Source organism: Acomys minous, assembly GCF_964271855.1.
Source record: "Acomys minous genome assembly, chromosome: 11".
In the NCBI taxonomy this organism is placed as follows: domain Eukaryota; kingdom Metazoa; phylum Chordata; class Mammalia; order Rodentia; family Muridae; genus Acomys; species Acomys minous.
The window spans coordinates 79,928,467-79,945,175 of record NC_140492.1 but is presented as its reverse complement, the minus strand read 5'-3'; the positions used below and the strand labels follow the sequence as shown (position 1 = coordinate 79,945,175).

The following is a 16,709-nucleotide window of genomic DNA, read 5'->3' as shown; positions in this document are numbered from 1 at the left end:
ACATGAGGAACTCTGTTAAGAGGGGTCACATTAGGAAGGTGGAGAAACACTGCCTCGTTGGCTCATGCTTGCACACTTGCTCACACTGCCTCGTTGGCTCATGCTTGCACACTTGCTCGCAGGTGGACCTGCTCGGGAAGGATGCTGAAATGTTATAAAACAGAGCGTAGTGAGAGGAAGTAGTTCACTAAGGATATATCCTTGGGTTGTACTAATTTTGGATGCTTCCTGCCCAATCTCTGCTTCCTGTTTGCCACACTGATGTGACCTCAGGCTCCTGCTGACAAGGACTGCGCTGCTTCTACTGCCATAGTTCCTCTACCCCCATGATGACATGAACTCTGAAACTGTAAAACAAATATGTTCTTCTTCCATTAAGTTCCTTCCGTCAGGTCTTTTGTACAGTGATGCAGAAGGAACCAACGGTAAAACCGGATGATGGGAGACTGGGAAGCGCTTCACAAGCTGTGAATCACAGCACAACAGCAAATCAGCATCACCTCTGGGAATGGAAAAGCAAAGTAAAGCAAAGACACTGTGCTTTTGGGAGACCAAGACTGCCAGCAGAAGCCAAGGCAAGGGACGGCTGCCGAGGAGGACTGAAAGCACGTACAGAATGTGGCATGGCCAGAGCACATCACGGGGAGTCACGGCCCTGCCATAGGCTCACAGAGGTGGGGGACAGGAAATGCCAATTTTTCTCTCAAATGTTTGTACTCCAATGTTTTATTGATATCTTTAATTATACAGACAACACCACAATTCAGAAAGCAAGAAAGCCTGGTAGATATGATTATTACTTTTCAAAAAATTATCTATAGTCCACATTCTCAAAATGCAGACCCTGAGTCATGACAGGGGCAAAAATTTCTTGACTTTTGTTTTTATACCATTCCATGAACCTGGCTGTCTAAGCAAAAATGACCCAGCTTTATTTTTGTAAAAAAAAAAAAAAACATGTTTAGGGGGCTGGAGAGATCGGTCAATGGTTAAGCGCACTGACTGCTCTTCCCAGCACCCACACGGCAGCTCACAACTGTCTGTAACTCCAAGGTCTTACACGCTCACACAGTCATACACGCAGGCAAAACACCAATGTACATAACATAAAAATGAAACATTTTTAACCCGTGTATTACTTGCGCACACTAGTGGGTTTGTTGTGAGCCTCTCGGACTTATCCAGTCCTTCAGTCATATTCACCCCCCTCATTCTCTCTCCCGTCCCCCACCTCACTAGCTGGTCCTCCTTCACGAAGACTGCCTTCTGCTTACAAGTCCTGTCTAAGCTGGAATCCACACTGTGAGAGAAAACACCTATTTCTCTTTCTCAGTCTTGCTTATTCGTTTAATATGATAATCTCTAGTCCCATACAAATAGTTTACAAAGACGAGGTCAAAAGGACATGTCCTTTCAGCCTATTCATATTCTTAAAGTTTAACAACTACGTACCTATAATGTGTACACACAATCTGTTCTTTATGAATGATTGTATACATAATACATTGTTTCCATCCATTCATCCATCCACTGGCTGACAAATGCCCAGTGTGCTTCCATAACACGCCAATTGTTACGAGTAAGTAGCTATCTCTCGTGTGTGGTGACTTAGATTCCTCCTTGTATATACCCAGAAGTGGCACAGGAAGGCCATGTGGCTAGGTCTACCTTTTAACTTTTCGGAGGCAGCTCCATGCTGACCAACTAACAGTCACACCAATAGCGTATAAGGATTATTTTCCCAACATCCTTATCAGCATCTATTGTTTAGTCACCTGATCATAATGCTTCTGGAGTTTTGTGAAAAACATCAGAGGAAATTTCAATCAAGATTATTTTTTTGAAGTATTTATTGCAAAGAATGACGGACACGGTGCGATGTACAGCTGAAACCCAGTATCACACATTCTAGGAAAAGCAGGATGATGTTGGCAGTCCTTCCCACGAACCATCTCAGCTAAATCCTGGTGGCCAGCTCCACACGCACCTGCCTCGAAAAGGCCATTTTCCAGGTGGGGCTGGAGGGAGGGGCTGTTCCACTGACATTGTTTGCCCCTGCCCTCAGCCCTTATACCTCTGACTCCAACACTTCCTGTCTTCTCTGGGCACAGAGGAAAAAGGCTTTGGTGGTCTTCACCTCAAGCGGCATCGAGCTATTAATCACAGCTGCTGTGGCTCACAAGTGTGTCCAGATAACATGATAAACATCACTCAACTTCTGAAAGACATGGGGGCAAAAGCAGCAGACCCCATATCTGGAAGGCAGTTGTATGGTCCTCTAGCTCCAAGTCCAGAAGAGTCCTGCCCCAGCCCCACCCAGATAGTAGTTTGTCCACATCCGCTGAGGAGAGACCCTGGCTGGGGATAATAGCACCAACTTCTCAGGGGCAGGTGGCACCTGCAAGCTACACAGCACAGGGCTTGCAGGGCTAGCGAAGGTGGACTGCTCTGCCACATTTCGGCCTGGAAAGGTTCTTGCATGCAGGGCCTGGCTTCCTCATGGCCACTCTGTGGACACTAAAGTACCAGGTACTGTTCCAGAAAGGTCCTTGGCCAGCATCACAACCTGCTCATCACCCTGCCTGTCAGCTGAAACATGGTGCCTGAATTTGCTATCTGGACCTGCAAGAACTCAGGGCAAGAGGGGCCCCCGTGTCATAAGGTGATCTTCACTAGGGCTTAATTTGTACTTAAATCAAAGCTAGAGTGGGGCCAGGGACTCCTGCCACGCTGGTGCTGCCTCTGTGTTTTGTCCTCCACTTTCTCAGGCCTATAGGTGGAGGCCAACAAACAAGAGAACAGTTTGACAAGACCACCAGTTTTGATCCCTTTATGACAGCGGCATGTCTCCATTACCAGTGTACAGTCCTGTGTGGACAGTGACAGCGACAACCAGGGATGGGAGACCAGCTTCCATAAACACTTTGGTGTGTGTACCAAGAAGGTACTTTACGAAGCTGCCCTGCCTTACATGGTCCCCTGTGAGAGAATTTAGGACAAGGCAGCCTGGGCCATGGCTGTTCTGTTCCATATTTCAGTGTACAGCTTGGTAGACATTATGAAGGGCGACCCATATGCTGCCTCCCCCACTTACTCAGTGTCATACACCAAAGAGAATGTATTGTTCTCATGAGTGCCCACAACTGTGGACACTCCTCTGTTCCACTCTTCTGTTCCAGGCAGGAAAGGAAGGGCTCCCCACTTCACCACTTGAGTCCCATGAAGATCTAGCCTCTGGCTTCAAGAGTGGCTACAGAGAAGACAGTAGAGCTCGCAGGGGTTGCCTGGCCCATTTCAGACAGCTGGGCCACAGTGGGGGTGTCCTAGTGAGACTTTTTGTCTCAGTGTCACATTGACAGTTGCAAACGTCATGCAGCAGCCAGCTTAGTAAGTGCACTGCTTGAGAGCTGTAGCCTAGGAGCCGCAGCAGGACACGTAGGCCAGGAGTCTCCACATCAGGTCAGCAGCCACACCCAACCCTGTCCCTGGCCATCAGCAAGGAGGCAGGTGGGCTGGGTAGACGGGCTGAGGGCTGCCAGCCATTGTGGGAAGAAGCCATGCCAAATTCTGCCATGTCAGAAATCCTGTGCTTAGGCTGTATGCTGTGACCTTCGAGTTGCTGACCTTTGCCTCACGAGGTCTTGTGTTCCAGGCTATCCTTGGACTACTTACCTCTGAAAGTAGGAAAGTCCCAACTTGGAACGACCCAGAGGATCTAGGAAGTTCTTACAGGGAACTACTCAGAGAACTAGGAAGTTCTACAGGGAGCGATTTAGGCTATTGTATTCTTGCCCAAGGGGCTATGGTGAGTGAGATTAGAATAGATCCTATTGACCTTGCTCTATATATATTCCTGCTAGTTGGCAATAAAGTGAATCTTGATCAGAAATGTCCTGACTTGATTCGTTATTTCTCGTGTCTCTGTATCCTACTTTCAATCCCCACTCGCTCTTTCAGGTGAACCCTGATTCGATTTTTCCAATGGGCCGAGACCTGACAAGCCATCCACGGCTTCAGGCGTGTCCCCGCATGGTGACATCATCAGCTCTGCAAACACCAAGAAAGCCTGTTGTGACCCCTCCACAGAGGTCAGGGTAGACACAGGTCTTGGATGAGACATGGTCATTGGTGAGCAGGGACTGTGACAAGAGCTTCTTCTGAAGGTCAGGATATGTCTACACTCTGAAGCCTTTCTTGGTGCGTGTTCACTGCTGCCACATTCAGGAATATGGACTCCACTTTACAAACAATAAGCCACAGGTGGGAGCTTCAGGGCTGTGTGCAAGGGACCTTTGAGGTAGGGCAGCTCTTCAGCTGCCTGGTCAAGGAAGTAGGCCAGGAGGCAGCATGTCAGGTCCTGGTGGCAAATGACCAGCTCTTTCTCCCGTCTCTGCATTTCCATGGTGACAGGCTCCAGTCACTGTACCAGGTCTTCATAGGAATCGCCTTCAGGTACCAGTACTGGAACTTGTCCTGATCCCTCAGGGCAAACTTCAGTGGACAGTGACTCTGGATTTCATTGTAGGCCATTTCCTCACAGATGCCCGCGTCAATCTCCTTGAGATTGCTTCCACTGCTCATAAGTCACCCTCAGCGCTCCCAAAGTCTGAGTGGTCCTTTTCATCTGGCTTGTCCAGACCTACAGATGTTTTGGTCAAAACATTGATCTTTTGGTCTTTCATTTTATTTATCTTTTATTGGAGGGAATAAGGGAGTTGGAGGAATAAATCTTGGGGAAGTGGGTATGGTTTTTAGGGAGAGTGCACAACAGCTGCCACTGCTGAGGCTGTCCAGGATGCTCAGCAGTCCAGCCCTGGAGGATGGCTCACCCTCCCCATGCCCGCAGAGGTAGATGGAGCGGGGTGTCACATGGATGTTCATGAGTAAATAAATGATGTGACTCTGCATGGGGTTCACCATGTAGCTCTGGCCCACATTCAATGTCCATGATCCTGATGTAGGACAAATTCCCCACCCAGGTCTTTATCCAAAGACTCATATGAGTTTTCATAGCATCCACTGTGCCTCATGACATCCTCAGTGGCCTCACTGCTGTCCTGGTGACATAGTCAGGGCTGCCCCACTTTACTTGCACGGCGTTGGCAGCTATGACCTGAGGGTCCACAGATAGATTCTACAGAGAAGGTCGTACAGCCGTTCTGCTCCCCAAAGTTAAATATCATTGCTCTCTGTGGTATTAGTTGCATGAAAACACGCCAAAATGTCCTCCCTTCTCACTGAGAAACTTCCAGATGTCAGAGAGGGCTGCCAGCACATACTGCTTCCTGATTTTCAGGGCTCCTTCACTGTCTGGGAGAAAAAACTCTAAAGATATGTATGTCTTGACCATGTCGCGGTGGTACTGACTGACATAGAATTCCTGAGCATGTAGACCAATCCACTTGAGGTACAGGGTCAGCTTCTTAGAAATGTAGGACTTGTCTGTGGCTGGCAGGCCCACTGTGACAGTGAATGTGGGACAGTTGGTCATGCACACACCACACTGGCTATTGTGCAGAGAGGGTTGCCCATTGCTGTCTGGCACCTAGATCTTCTTCAGGGGATTGTGAGTCAGTTCGCGTGAGGATGCCATCCCTGGACCGGGACCAATCTGACTGGGCTGCTTCTCACCCCCAATCAGGATTATTTTGAAGCAAAAGGAAAACACGGATGTTTTGGCTCATAATAGACTCACAGAAATGTGATTATATGTAAATATAATCATATGTGCTGTATGTAAATAAGAAGTCTCACCTCTTTTACTGGTAAGAGTGGCTCTAGAGGAATAATGATTTCATTTGCCGTATGTTTCTTTACCATGACGTCCCTATCAGATTTCTCCAATACTCCTAAGGAAAGAAAAGAAAACAAATACAGAAGCATTAACTTTATTATTTATTTATTTTTAATATATTTTATTAATTTATTCATATTACATCTCAATGGTTATCCCATCCCTTGTATCCTCCCATTTCTCCCTCCCTCCCATTTCCCCCTTACTCCTCTCCCCTATGACTGTGACTGAGGGGAATTTCCTCCCCCTGTATATGTTCATAGGGTATCAAGTCTCTTCTTGGTAGCCTGCTGTCCTTCCTCTGAGTGCCACCAGGTCTCCCCCTCCAGGGGACATGGTGAAATATGGGGGACCAGAGTTCCTGTGAAAGTCAGACCCCACTCTCCACTCAACTGTGGAGAATGTCCTGTCCATTGCCTACATCTGGGTAGGGGTTCGAAGTTTACTGCATATATTGTTCTTGGCTGGGAAGCATTAATTTTAAAAGAACCAACAACAGGGGTTGGAGAGATTGCTAAGTCATTAAAGGCACTTAATGCTCTTCCAGAAGACCCAGGTTCTGTCCTCAGTACCTACTGCAGGCAGTTCAAAACTGCCTGTACTTCCAGTTCCCGGGATGCTGATGCCCTCTTCTGGTCTTTGCACTGCATGCCTCACAGGCACTGCAGGCATGGGATGCACATACATATATTTGGCACATATACATATATATTAAACAAATAAATTTCTTTAAAACACATTGCAGATGTGATTGAAATATTAATTATACAGAAAAGCATATACATAGTAGATATATAGTCAAAACATATGCATATATGGACACATAGGGAATATAATCATTAATATGTACACTGGTGGCAATATTATAATTATGCAGGCATATACGAGATACAGACTCCTTTAAATATACAACTTAATGAAATTTGGATACTAATTATATTCATATATGGTATACATGCACATATAATCTACAAAAATAAAGATAGTTTGTCAATTTTAATTCACATAGACAATGCAGGATGACTGATGAGTAGAAAATAAACACTAACTCTCTTGTTAATATCGAAATTAAATTCCGTCTGGTCTGGTGGTGCAGGCAGAAAGCAGTTCATGAGTCTGAGAACTATGTATCTGGGGCTGCACAGAAGTTATATTCTATGGACTGCACTCAGAACTGGTCAGGATGGCATAAAATGCTAGCATTTTCTTAAAAGAAGTAACAAGATGGGGGGAGGAGCAGCTCAATTGACAAAGAATGGGGACCTCACTGAGATCCCCACCACCCATTTACAACCAAGGGCCTATAATTCCAGCACTGGGAGGCAGACAGAGGATCCTGAAGGTTTTCTAGCCAAATAGTGTAGGTGAATTATAAAGTTCCAGTTTTAGTGACTGTCTCAAAAATTGTCTGGTGGGCCCGCAAGATGGCTCAGCAAGTAAAGGCACCAGCCTGACGGCCTAAGTCTGATCCCCATGACCTACATCACAGAGAGAATGAGCGCCTACTAATTGTCACTGATCTCCACACACGTGGTGTGGCATGCACATGCCCGGACACAGAGACACACAAATGTAACACAAAGACAACAGTTAAATAAGTCGGTGCCAGCTTGGGTCTGCTTCTGCCCTCGGGGTGTCCAGACACCGCTGCATGCAGAGCTGGAAGAAATGAAGCTTACCTTGGCTGGTGGGTTGACAGGAATTCAGTCAGTGAGAAGTGTGGGAGAAATAGCCTCTTCTCATATGGTTTTCAGTGGAACTGCTCACTTTTATTTTATTCATCTCTTTTATTGGAGGGGACAAGGGAGTTGGAGGAATAAATCTTGGGGAAGTGGGTAGGGTTTTTAGGGAGAGTGCACAACAGCTGCCACTGCTGAGGTGCTGGCAAAGCTTCATTTGCATGGAGAGGAATTCCAGGTGCTCCTTGCATACATCCTCATAAGGAAATATGGAGTTTTAACGTGAAACCTGGCCACTAGGTCACATGAATACTTCAAGGGTGGCAGAGGTGGGCTCTCAAGACTATGCGCACCAAGACATGCATGCCCAGAAAAGGGAGGGAGCGAACCTTACTCCTGCTGATATCAAAATAAGACTTTTGGGCTTTTGACATGTCTAGACCTCACTGTTGCCTTGGGCCAGTTCTCCCAGTCCTACAGCTTACCTGCCCCAAAGGTTGGAGAAAAATTGAGAAAAGACCCAATGTTGACCTGTACCCTCTACCTGCACATAAGAATATGTGCGTGTGTCTGCACACATGTACATATATACAAACACAAACACATATACCATCATGAAAGAACAAAATAACATAGATAAATAGCAGTGTATCTGGAGAAAAAGTATGCTCTTTGTAATTATTAACAATGGTCAATTTGAAAAATGCAAACACTGAGATACCCATGACACAATCACTAACTCTTATAATGGAATTATTTTTGCAATGTTAAATTTTCCAATGAAGGAACTCATTCTTTCCCATGGTGGGAGACGAAACCTTCGAAATGAAGTAAATAAATATAAGAAGAAATCTTTCCACTTTGTCATCAAAATTGCATTAATCATCGTTTGATTAAATGAATCATTTACCTTTTTGTGGCTCGGACTTAGTATAAAATGATAAATTACATCTTATAATGCCACTTTTCTTTTACTAGCCTATAAGGAATTTTAACAATTAGCTTCTCTATAGTCTCTAAACAAACCACATTGGTGATTTTTAGTAGAGATCTGAGCAATGAATTTACTTAGTAGAAGAGTGGTGTTTTCCTTCTGAATGTGATTCTATTATTTTAATTATGAGTACTTTCTAAAGAATAGAGTTCCCAGAGAGAAATATATTTTGTTCTGATGAAAAAGTTATCTTCAATACCTGTGTACCCTGAGTCTAAAGGAATGAGTATTTAGGTAGCAATACCTCCATTTCTGCTTTGATAAGTGTCCCCCAAGTGACCAGCAAGTTGAAGCCATGGTCCCTAGCTTCTGGAGCTATTGATAAGTGTGGATCAGCTAACAGATGAGTCCTACGAAATCAGGCCACTGAGGCCTTACCCTTGAAAGCCAGTGGCTCTCTCCAGGAACTTCAAGGACTCTTAACTACTGAGCGATCTCTCCAGCTGCCAGTTCTCCTATGCTGAACAACTTGCAGTGACAGTGTATATTTCTCACAACTTATGAACCAACACTAAAACATTATCTATGTTCACAGTTTTCCTAGTGATTTAATCGATTACATGAATTAATCCTAAGGACACTATCAAGTAGTACATGATGTCATATCAAGTGAGTAATGTGCTATATAGAATAGTTTCACTGTTCTAAAAGCTCCCTGTATAACTTAAGCGCCAATCCTCTTCCCCTTTCTGGCAGTGTAGATCATTTCAATGCTTGTTTTTCTTTAACACCACATAGGTGGAATTACACAGTACATAGCCAACTTAGATTGCCTTCTTTTACTTAGCAATGAGCATCCTTGGTTCCTCTGTATCATTTTATGACTTTATAATCTTATCTTTACTGATGAATAATACTCTATTGTATTGATATACCACAGATTATTTACCAACTCATCTACTGAAGAACATCTTAGTTCTTCTAAACTCTGGCAATTACGAAAGAGCTGCTATAAACATTCATAGGCACATGTTTGTATGGACATAAGTTTTTGACTCATTTGGATAAATACCTGGAAATGCAATTGCTAGATCATATGGTAAGACTATGTTTAGCTTTGTAAGACAGTGCCAAACTGACTAGTAAAGATGCTGTCTCATTTCACATTCCTAATAGCAAAGAATGGAGTTACTTTCATGCTACACACTTGACAGAAAGTGGTGGTGTTAGCGTTTCTGGATTTTTGCCATCTTATTAGGTATACAGTAATATCTTGTCTTAATTTACATTTCCAAGGTGACTCTGTTTTTTTTTTTTTGTATCTTTTCATTGGCTTAGTCATCATCTTTGGGGACATGTCTATTCAGCTATTTTTTATATCTTAAAATCAGCTTGCATGGTGTCTTGTTCAAGTTTAAAGGTTCTTTGTATATTTGGATAGGAATCCATTATCTAACATGTATTTTGCAATTCTTATTTTTAGTTTGTAGCTTTTCATCTTCTTTGTGAACATGCCTATTTACTTAATAATTCCACATAAGAAACTTACTTTCCAATGATGTAGTGCAAATAGAAGAGAAAATCCACCCAAAAAAGTTACCATAACATCATTGTAACAAATGAAGCAGAGAACACCTAGATGTTCATCAATGAATGCCTGATTAAATTATGCATAGTAATGTAAAACTCTTAGCAAGTATAGCAAACATGAATATGATTAGCATATAAATTTCATCAAGTTGTATATTTATATGTGCTCTATATTTTGTATATGCCTGCCTAATCGTAATACTGGCATCAATCTACATCTTACTGAATATATTCCTTATGTAGTCATACAGTTATATGTTTATGTATAGGCATCTACTGTGTGTGCAGGTTTTCTACACACTTAGTTTTAACCTGCTTCAACCTGCATATGTCAACTATATCTAGAATGGCTGACTTTTTTTTTCTTAAGATTTATTCTTTTGATGTGTATGTGTGTTCCAGAGTGAATGTACGTCTATCACGTGCACGCAGGGCCTGCCAAAGCCAGCAGAGGGCACTGGATTCCCTGGATCTGGAGTTACAAGCCATCTTGAGCTGTGCAAAATCAGTGCTGGGAGCTGACCGGAGGTCTCCTGGGAGAGCAGGGAGTGCTCTTAGCAATTGAGCCTCCTGTCTAGTCCGAGTGGGTTCTTTTAGAATTAATGATTATGAATTTGTTTCATTCTCTTTGCTCAGAAAATGTTGGTACATTTTCCTAAATTGTTAATAAACAGATCCTTTGTGTAGGACGATAATAGCTTGTTATTTTAATATAGGAACATGTGTGGATGGATCTGTTGCCAGAAAGTAGACATGTAGAAAAAAGATGTGAATTCATTTTGATTATATGTCCTTTGGTTTGCTCAGAAGCATTATGGTACGCATATAGTACTATTCAAAACCAATTTTTCTGAATACTCTACAGAACCTCATAAAGCTAGGTGATTTTAAAGAGGTATTGACCCTGCAATAATAACAGTATCGTGAAGTATAATCTGTGCAGATCTGTTTCTGGAAGTAATGATCTGCCATTATTGAGCTGCAGTTTAAGACTTAGGGGAAGCTGAGTACCTTATATTTAACATATACTCCTGCATACATTCTACTTATGCAAAAAAAAAAAAAGAAAGAAAGAAAGAAAGAAAGAAAGAAAGAAAGAAGTGCTCAGAGATAGAAACCATCTGCTTATCTTCAAGACAAAAAATAAAATGTTCCTCAGCCTTTTCTTGCTGGTGCAGAACTCTAGAGTGAGCAACTTTCAAGTACTTATATTAATTTTTAAAATATGCTACCCCCCCAACACACAATTAAAATACTTTGAAGAAGCTTGGCTTTAAGTGAAAAAGTAAAAGGGTCATTTTTAGACAGAATTAATAACATAGCACATACACTATTAAAATAGCTCATGAATACAACATTGTTAACTTTTTTTTTTTTTTTTGGTAATTCAACTGGTCAATTTCAAAACTTGGCAAAATATAATTCTATGAGCCCTTTGAACAACTGGGAAATTATTATACATACTTAAAATATATTAAAAACGCTGAGCACACTTCATTGTCTACTTTTGGCTCACCACTTGAAAACAGTTATTTGCATGAAATCAACAGTGGCCTCTCCAAGCTTATGCCTAGATTAAGAACCTCAGAAGAGCACAGAGGGTCACAAGAGTGCCAGCTGCTCAACAGCTTCCCCTCCAGAGTTCCCAGTGGCTCATTTTACGCCTCTGGCTAGTGTGCACACTGCCGCTCTGCTTTCTTTCACAGGGACTGGAGGTTGGCAGTACTTCCCTGTGACATCCACTTTCACACCCAAATTGGTCTTCATAGGTTCCCATTGTGTGCACTTCAAAGCAACGCGCCTTGTTGGCAGCTCTAAGTGGGAAGTGCAAGTCTTTCTTTTCTTCACTGCTCTTTTCTGGCTCACACGCAACCTCCCACCAAAAGCCGAATCTGTAGAAGAGACTACATCCAAGAGATAATACCATAACAAAGTATGAAGAGAAGCCCAGGTGGCCACCTTGCAAATTTCCAATGTGGAAGCCTTCGACCTCTCTGCCCAAGAAACAGCTAAAGTCCTAGAGTAATGAGCTTTAGAAACCCTAGGAGCCTCTTTACCTTAACTACATACGCCTCCCTAATACAATCCCTTAACCATCTAGCTAAGGAACTCTTAGAAGCCATTTGACCCCTCTTAAGACCCCCTAAGAGTACAAACAATCTTTCAGAAGATCTGAAATCTTTGATTCTTCTGAGACAAACCCTAAGTGTTCTTCTCACAGCCAATTGAAGCAGCCATTGCGCTTTGTCGTTGCTGGGGCTAAAGAGAAATGAGGACCAAGAAGCCTCCTGGTTTAGATAAATCTCAGATGCCACCTTTGGAAAAATTGAGGAACTGCCCCGACAACTACTTAATTCCAAAGGACATCAGAAATATGCCCCCCCTAAATCTAACCTAAGACAAATCCGTAAAATACCGTCACATAACAGAGGTACAGTACAACTGTACCAATGTACAGTCAAATAATGTCCTATCACTTTCAAAATGATCAAGACAGAAACCCATTAAATCTGAATAAATGAAAACAAATAAATCGAGCCAATAAATTTTTAATTCTCATAAAAGATTTCTCTGTCTACAAAATCTCTTGTTCACATTCAGATTACTAAAAGAACTGCCAGTTTGGCTAAGTCTATAATAGTAAATGCTAAAATAGAAAGTAAAATTACCTTTATTATTATTTTTTTGGTATGTGACGTTAAACCCCTGGATATTTTTACAAATCTGGACAATGGGGGAAAAACTACTTTCTTCAGACTGTTTGCATTACATAGTCATACAAGAGCACTTTTTCCAAGCTCACAAAATATGCTCCAATGAAAAGAAATACCCAGGAAACCGCACGTTTGTTCTCTTTTCCCTTCATCATCTCCCAAGAAGAGTTGCTAGCAAACCATGTACAACTAGGTACTCATTGTTTTCTATAAGCACTCAGCTTAGGGGGTCTTCCCCCCTCCCTGATTTGAGAAGCCAATGGTTTTGATAAGAACTGATGTACATTGACTCACTCAAAGAAACATGGTTCTTATTTTTTTCCTGACAACTTCTTTTAAGATCATTCCTTTTTTTTTTCCTTTATTAATTTATTCTTGTTACATCTCAATGGTTATCCCCTCCCTTGTATCCTCCCATTCTTCCCTCCCTCCCATTTTCCCCTTACTCCCCTCCCCTATGACTGTTCCTGAGGGGGATTACCTCCCCCTCTATATGTTCATAGGGTATCAAGTCTCCTCTTGGTAACCTGCTGTCCTTCCTCTGAGTGCCATCAGGTCTCCCCCTCCAGGGGACATGGTCAAAGGTGAGGCACCAGAGTATGTGAGAAAGTAATATCCCACTCTCCACTCTACTGTGGAGAGTGTTCCGTCCATTGGCTAGATCTGGGTAGGGGTTTAATTACAGCCATTTATATAGAGTTGCTTAAGATCCAATCAATCTTGGTTTTCTTTTTTTTGTTTGTTTGTTTTTTGTTTTTTCGAGACAGGGTTTCTCTGTGTAGCCTTGGCTGTCCTGGACTCACTTTGTAGACCAGGCTGGCCTTGAACTCACAGCAATCCGCCCGCCTCTGCCTCTTGAGTGCTGGGATTAAAGGCGTGCGCCACCAAGCCCGGCTAATCTTGGTTTTTTTATGCAAAACAAAAGCAAGACTCATGAGAATCACAGGGGCCAGAGAGATGGCTTGGAGGTAAGGGTGCCTGCTGCCAGGCCTGACAACCTGAGTTCAATTCCTGGAACCCACAAGGTGGAAAGAGAGAAGCAATTCCTGAAAATTGTTTATCTACCTCCATATGTACACACACACACACACACACACACACACACACACACACACACACACATGCAATAAACTTCTAGTTCTAGCAAATATTGTTAGCTGTAATTTGATGCAGGAAAAGAGAGGGTGAGATCATAGATACCATGGAAAACTTAGATTATTGTTTAATAACATTTCTAGGCCATCAATATGAAGGGAAATTAGAATGAATTAGAGAAGTTTTAATACATTACCCTCACTCACTCATTCAACACACCTGTCCTAAATATACTATGAAGGCAGATATTATTTTAAGTGTGTGTTTAAAAACACTGTGTAACAGATTGATATGATTCTACAGATAGATAAGGTGAAATGGTTAGATAACGTCTTCAAAAACCTCAGAGACCTACAGAATACGGCACTTAAAGATGTTTTTATAATTTTAAGGATCCTTTGATAATACGTAGGTCAACTCCTGGCAATACCCAGCCCACCTCAGAGAAACTGATGAGCATCAAAGAACCTCCTCATGGAGATGGCTTCAAATGTGGTAAACCAGCTGCTAGGCAAAATGTCGTTTATGCTACAGACAGAATTCTGCCTAAAAGTGGGCAAGCTTGGACGCAGGAAAAGTAGATGGCCAAACTCTGCCAAGACAGGGTAAGCAAGTCCTCAATAGTTCCTGCTTCACAAATATGTCTGTTAGATATATTGGGCCAGAAGACTGAAGATGATGCTCCAGTGTTATAGAGAGTTTTTGGGTGACTGTCAAGGCAACAAACTGTCTCTGTTATTTTATTTTGGAAGCTGCTAACTTACACTTCCTGTTTATTCAGACAATTCAATTTATTCCTTCTCAAGTCTCTAATGGGGTTGAAGACCAGATAGTTTAGTTTTACATTTAAGCTTAGTTATTTAGTGGCTAAGATGTTTTTAGGTCTAGACAGATGTTTTAAGTTGGTAAAGATGAGATATGATAGATATTGATTCACATTCAGAATTTTAGACGCACCAAGATAGGAAAGATGTTTCCCTCAAGGCTGCCAAATACAAATAGCCAAAACACTAAGAATGTAACATATAATTTCTGATTGTTTTATGGTTCTTCTTGTTGTATGCAGTTTATTGTATATATATAAATAATATAATTGTATATGCAAAAATAGTAAAAAATAAAAAATAAATTGAAAAGAAAAAGAAAATCCTCAGCTAGTTAACCCCTGCTTCCCTCAATTTGTTTTGACAATGCATCCATTTCCTCAGCACTCCATACAGTAATATGTGAAAGAGAACTTTGGACATCATTATGAACAAAAAGAAAACCCTTTCAAATATACATATGGGCACAAAGACTATACCTTGACCACTATCTTTGAATGCTATTTTTATTGTCAGAAGCATTACTAGAAACTACATGGTAGAATGTTCTTCAAAAAGATTCTGTTCTGACTAACTTAGAACAATATATTATACAATTACAATTAGTATTTTTAATAACCCACATTTATTGATTTGTGATTATATCCCTTAAATATTTTATGTATCACCTAGTATGCCAAGTCATTTACTTTTCACAGCTCCATTTTAAATATTAGAATTTGAAGTCTCTGGCCCTAAACAAAGAGAAAACCAGGGTAATGCTCTAAGACTGCTCAAGGATGAGAGAACTGTGGCCTCAGGAGACTGGAAACGCAGCTGGGAAAGGCCATCTGGCCACTAGCGACAAGAGCATAGGTGCTACACCACCCACTCTGTTTAGTCATTGCCCAGGCCAGGCTGTAGTTCTTTGTGGGCAGATGTAATGATAAGACTGTAGTCAAGGGCAATGATTCAAAACAAGTTTAGTATGGTTTTGCCCATTAGAATTAAGGACTCTCAAAGTGCAAAAATATAAAAAACCCTACCCAAACTGTGTGCCATGTTGAACATTAATCTAAACAAATTCACCGTGTACTTCTTTCACTAAAGGTAGAGATTCAAAGTGGCAGGGATCAGTCAGAGAAAGATTGTCCATGCACAACTGAGGAGACAGTACGGTACCTGGAGAATTCCTGGGCGTCTTGAGCAATAACAACATTTCTTCGAAGAGTGCCTGAACGTCGTTCTCCAGTTTCACAAGGGATTCTGTTAGCTGTGATAAGAACTGGAGTTCTTCTAAGGACAGAGAAGGGTGTCTTTCCGTCTGTGCGCATGCAGGGCTGACTGGGAAGAGAAGAGGGACATTTTATTGACATCTTTGGAAAGTGTTAGGACAATCCATTTTATCTTAAGCACCATAAAATTGACAAGAAATATATAAAAATCTCCTAGGAGAATCATTTCTTCCAAGAAGCTAGAGATAAATATCGTCTTTGATGCAATTATGACCAATAATTAGCTTGACACACAGTTATAAGCAAGAACTAATATCTTATATAATTGTAATTTTTTCAGTCTAGCATACTTCGGCTCTGATCATGAGAAAACACCAGACAAACTCAAATTAAAGGACGTTGTACAAAATAGGATGTCGGTACTTTTTTAAAAGAAAAAAAAAAGGTCTCAGAAATAAAGCAGTGTAGAAGACTCCAAAAACACATAATAACGGAAGCCATTTTTGATCAACACTTTATTGTAAGGAGGGGCATCAATCGGAGAAATTGAGGGAAATGTTAACAGTATCCATAACCAAATGATCTATCACATGCTTCTTAATTTCTTGGTTTAAATATTGAACTGTGGTGATGACAGAGACACTTTTTATTTGAGGCAATAAATGCTAGAGCATATAAGTATAAATATCTGCCACGTAGTCTTAATTTAAAAAAAACAGTTTTGAGGAAAGAATCAGAAAGAGGGAATGGAGAGAGGCAAAGAGTTAAGGGAAGGCTCACAAAATGTAGACGTTTGACAAAATAATGATACTTGTACATTCGAGAACTCCAGATATGAAGAAAATTGGGAATTTTCCCTGGTATT

The 16,709-nt window shown here is 41.7% G+C and overlaps 1 protein-coding gene and 1 pseudogene across 3 annotated transcripts in view; both read right to left on the bottom strand.

Moving 5' to 3' along the window:
* Positions 1 to 16,709, bottom strand: part of KIAA0825 — a 410,640-nt gene that overhangs the window by 300,004 nt on the left and 93,927 nt on the right. For both annotated transcript variants that reach the window (XM_084801930.1, XM_084801929.1), the window contains exons 6-7: positions 15,792 to 15,953; positions 5,755 to 5,849 (exon numbers count right to left, since the gene is read on the bottom strand). In XM_084801930.1, coding sequence (XP_084658056.1) covers positions 5,755 to 5,849; positions 15,792 to 15,953 — 257 coding nt within the window. The remainder of the gene's footprint in view (positions 1 to 5,754; positions 5,850 to 15,791; positions 15,954 to 16,709) is intronic.
* Positions 3,169 to 5,593, bottom strand: LOC311609140 (6-phosphofructo-2-kinase/fructose-2,6-bisphosphatase 4-like; annotated as a pseudogene). The gene has a single exon. The product of its transcript is annotated as a 6-phosphofructo-2-kinase/fructose-2,6-bisphosphatase 4-like (transcript).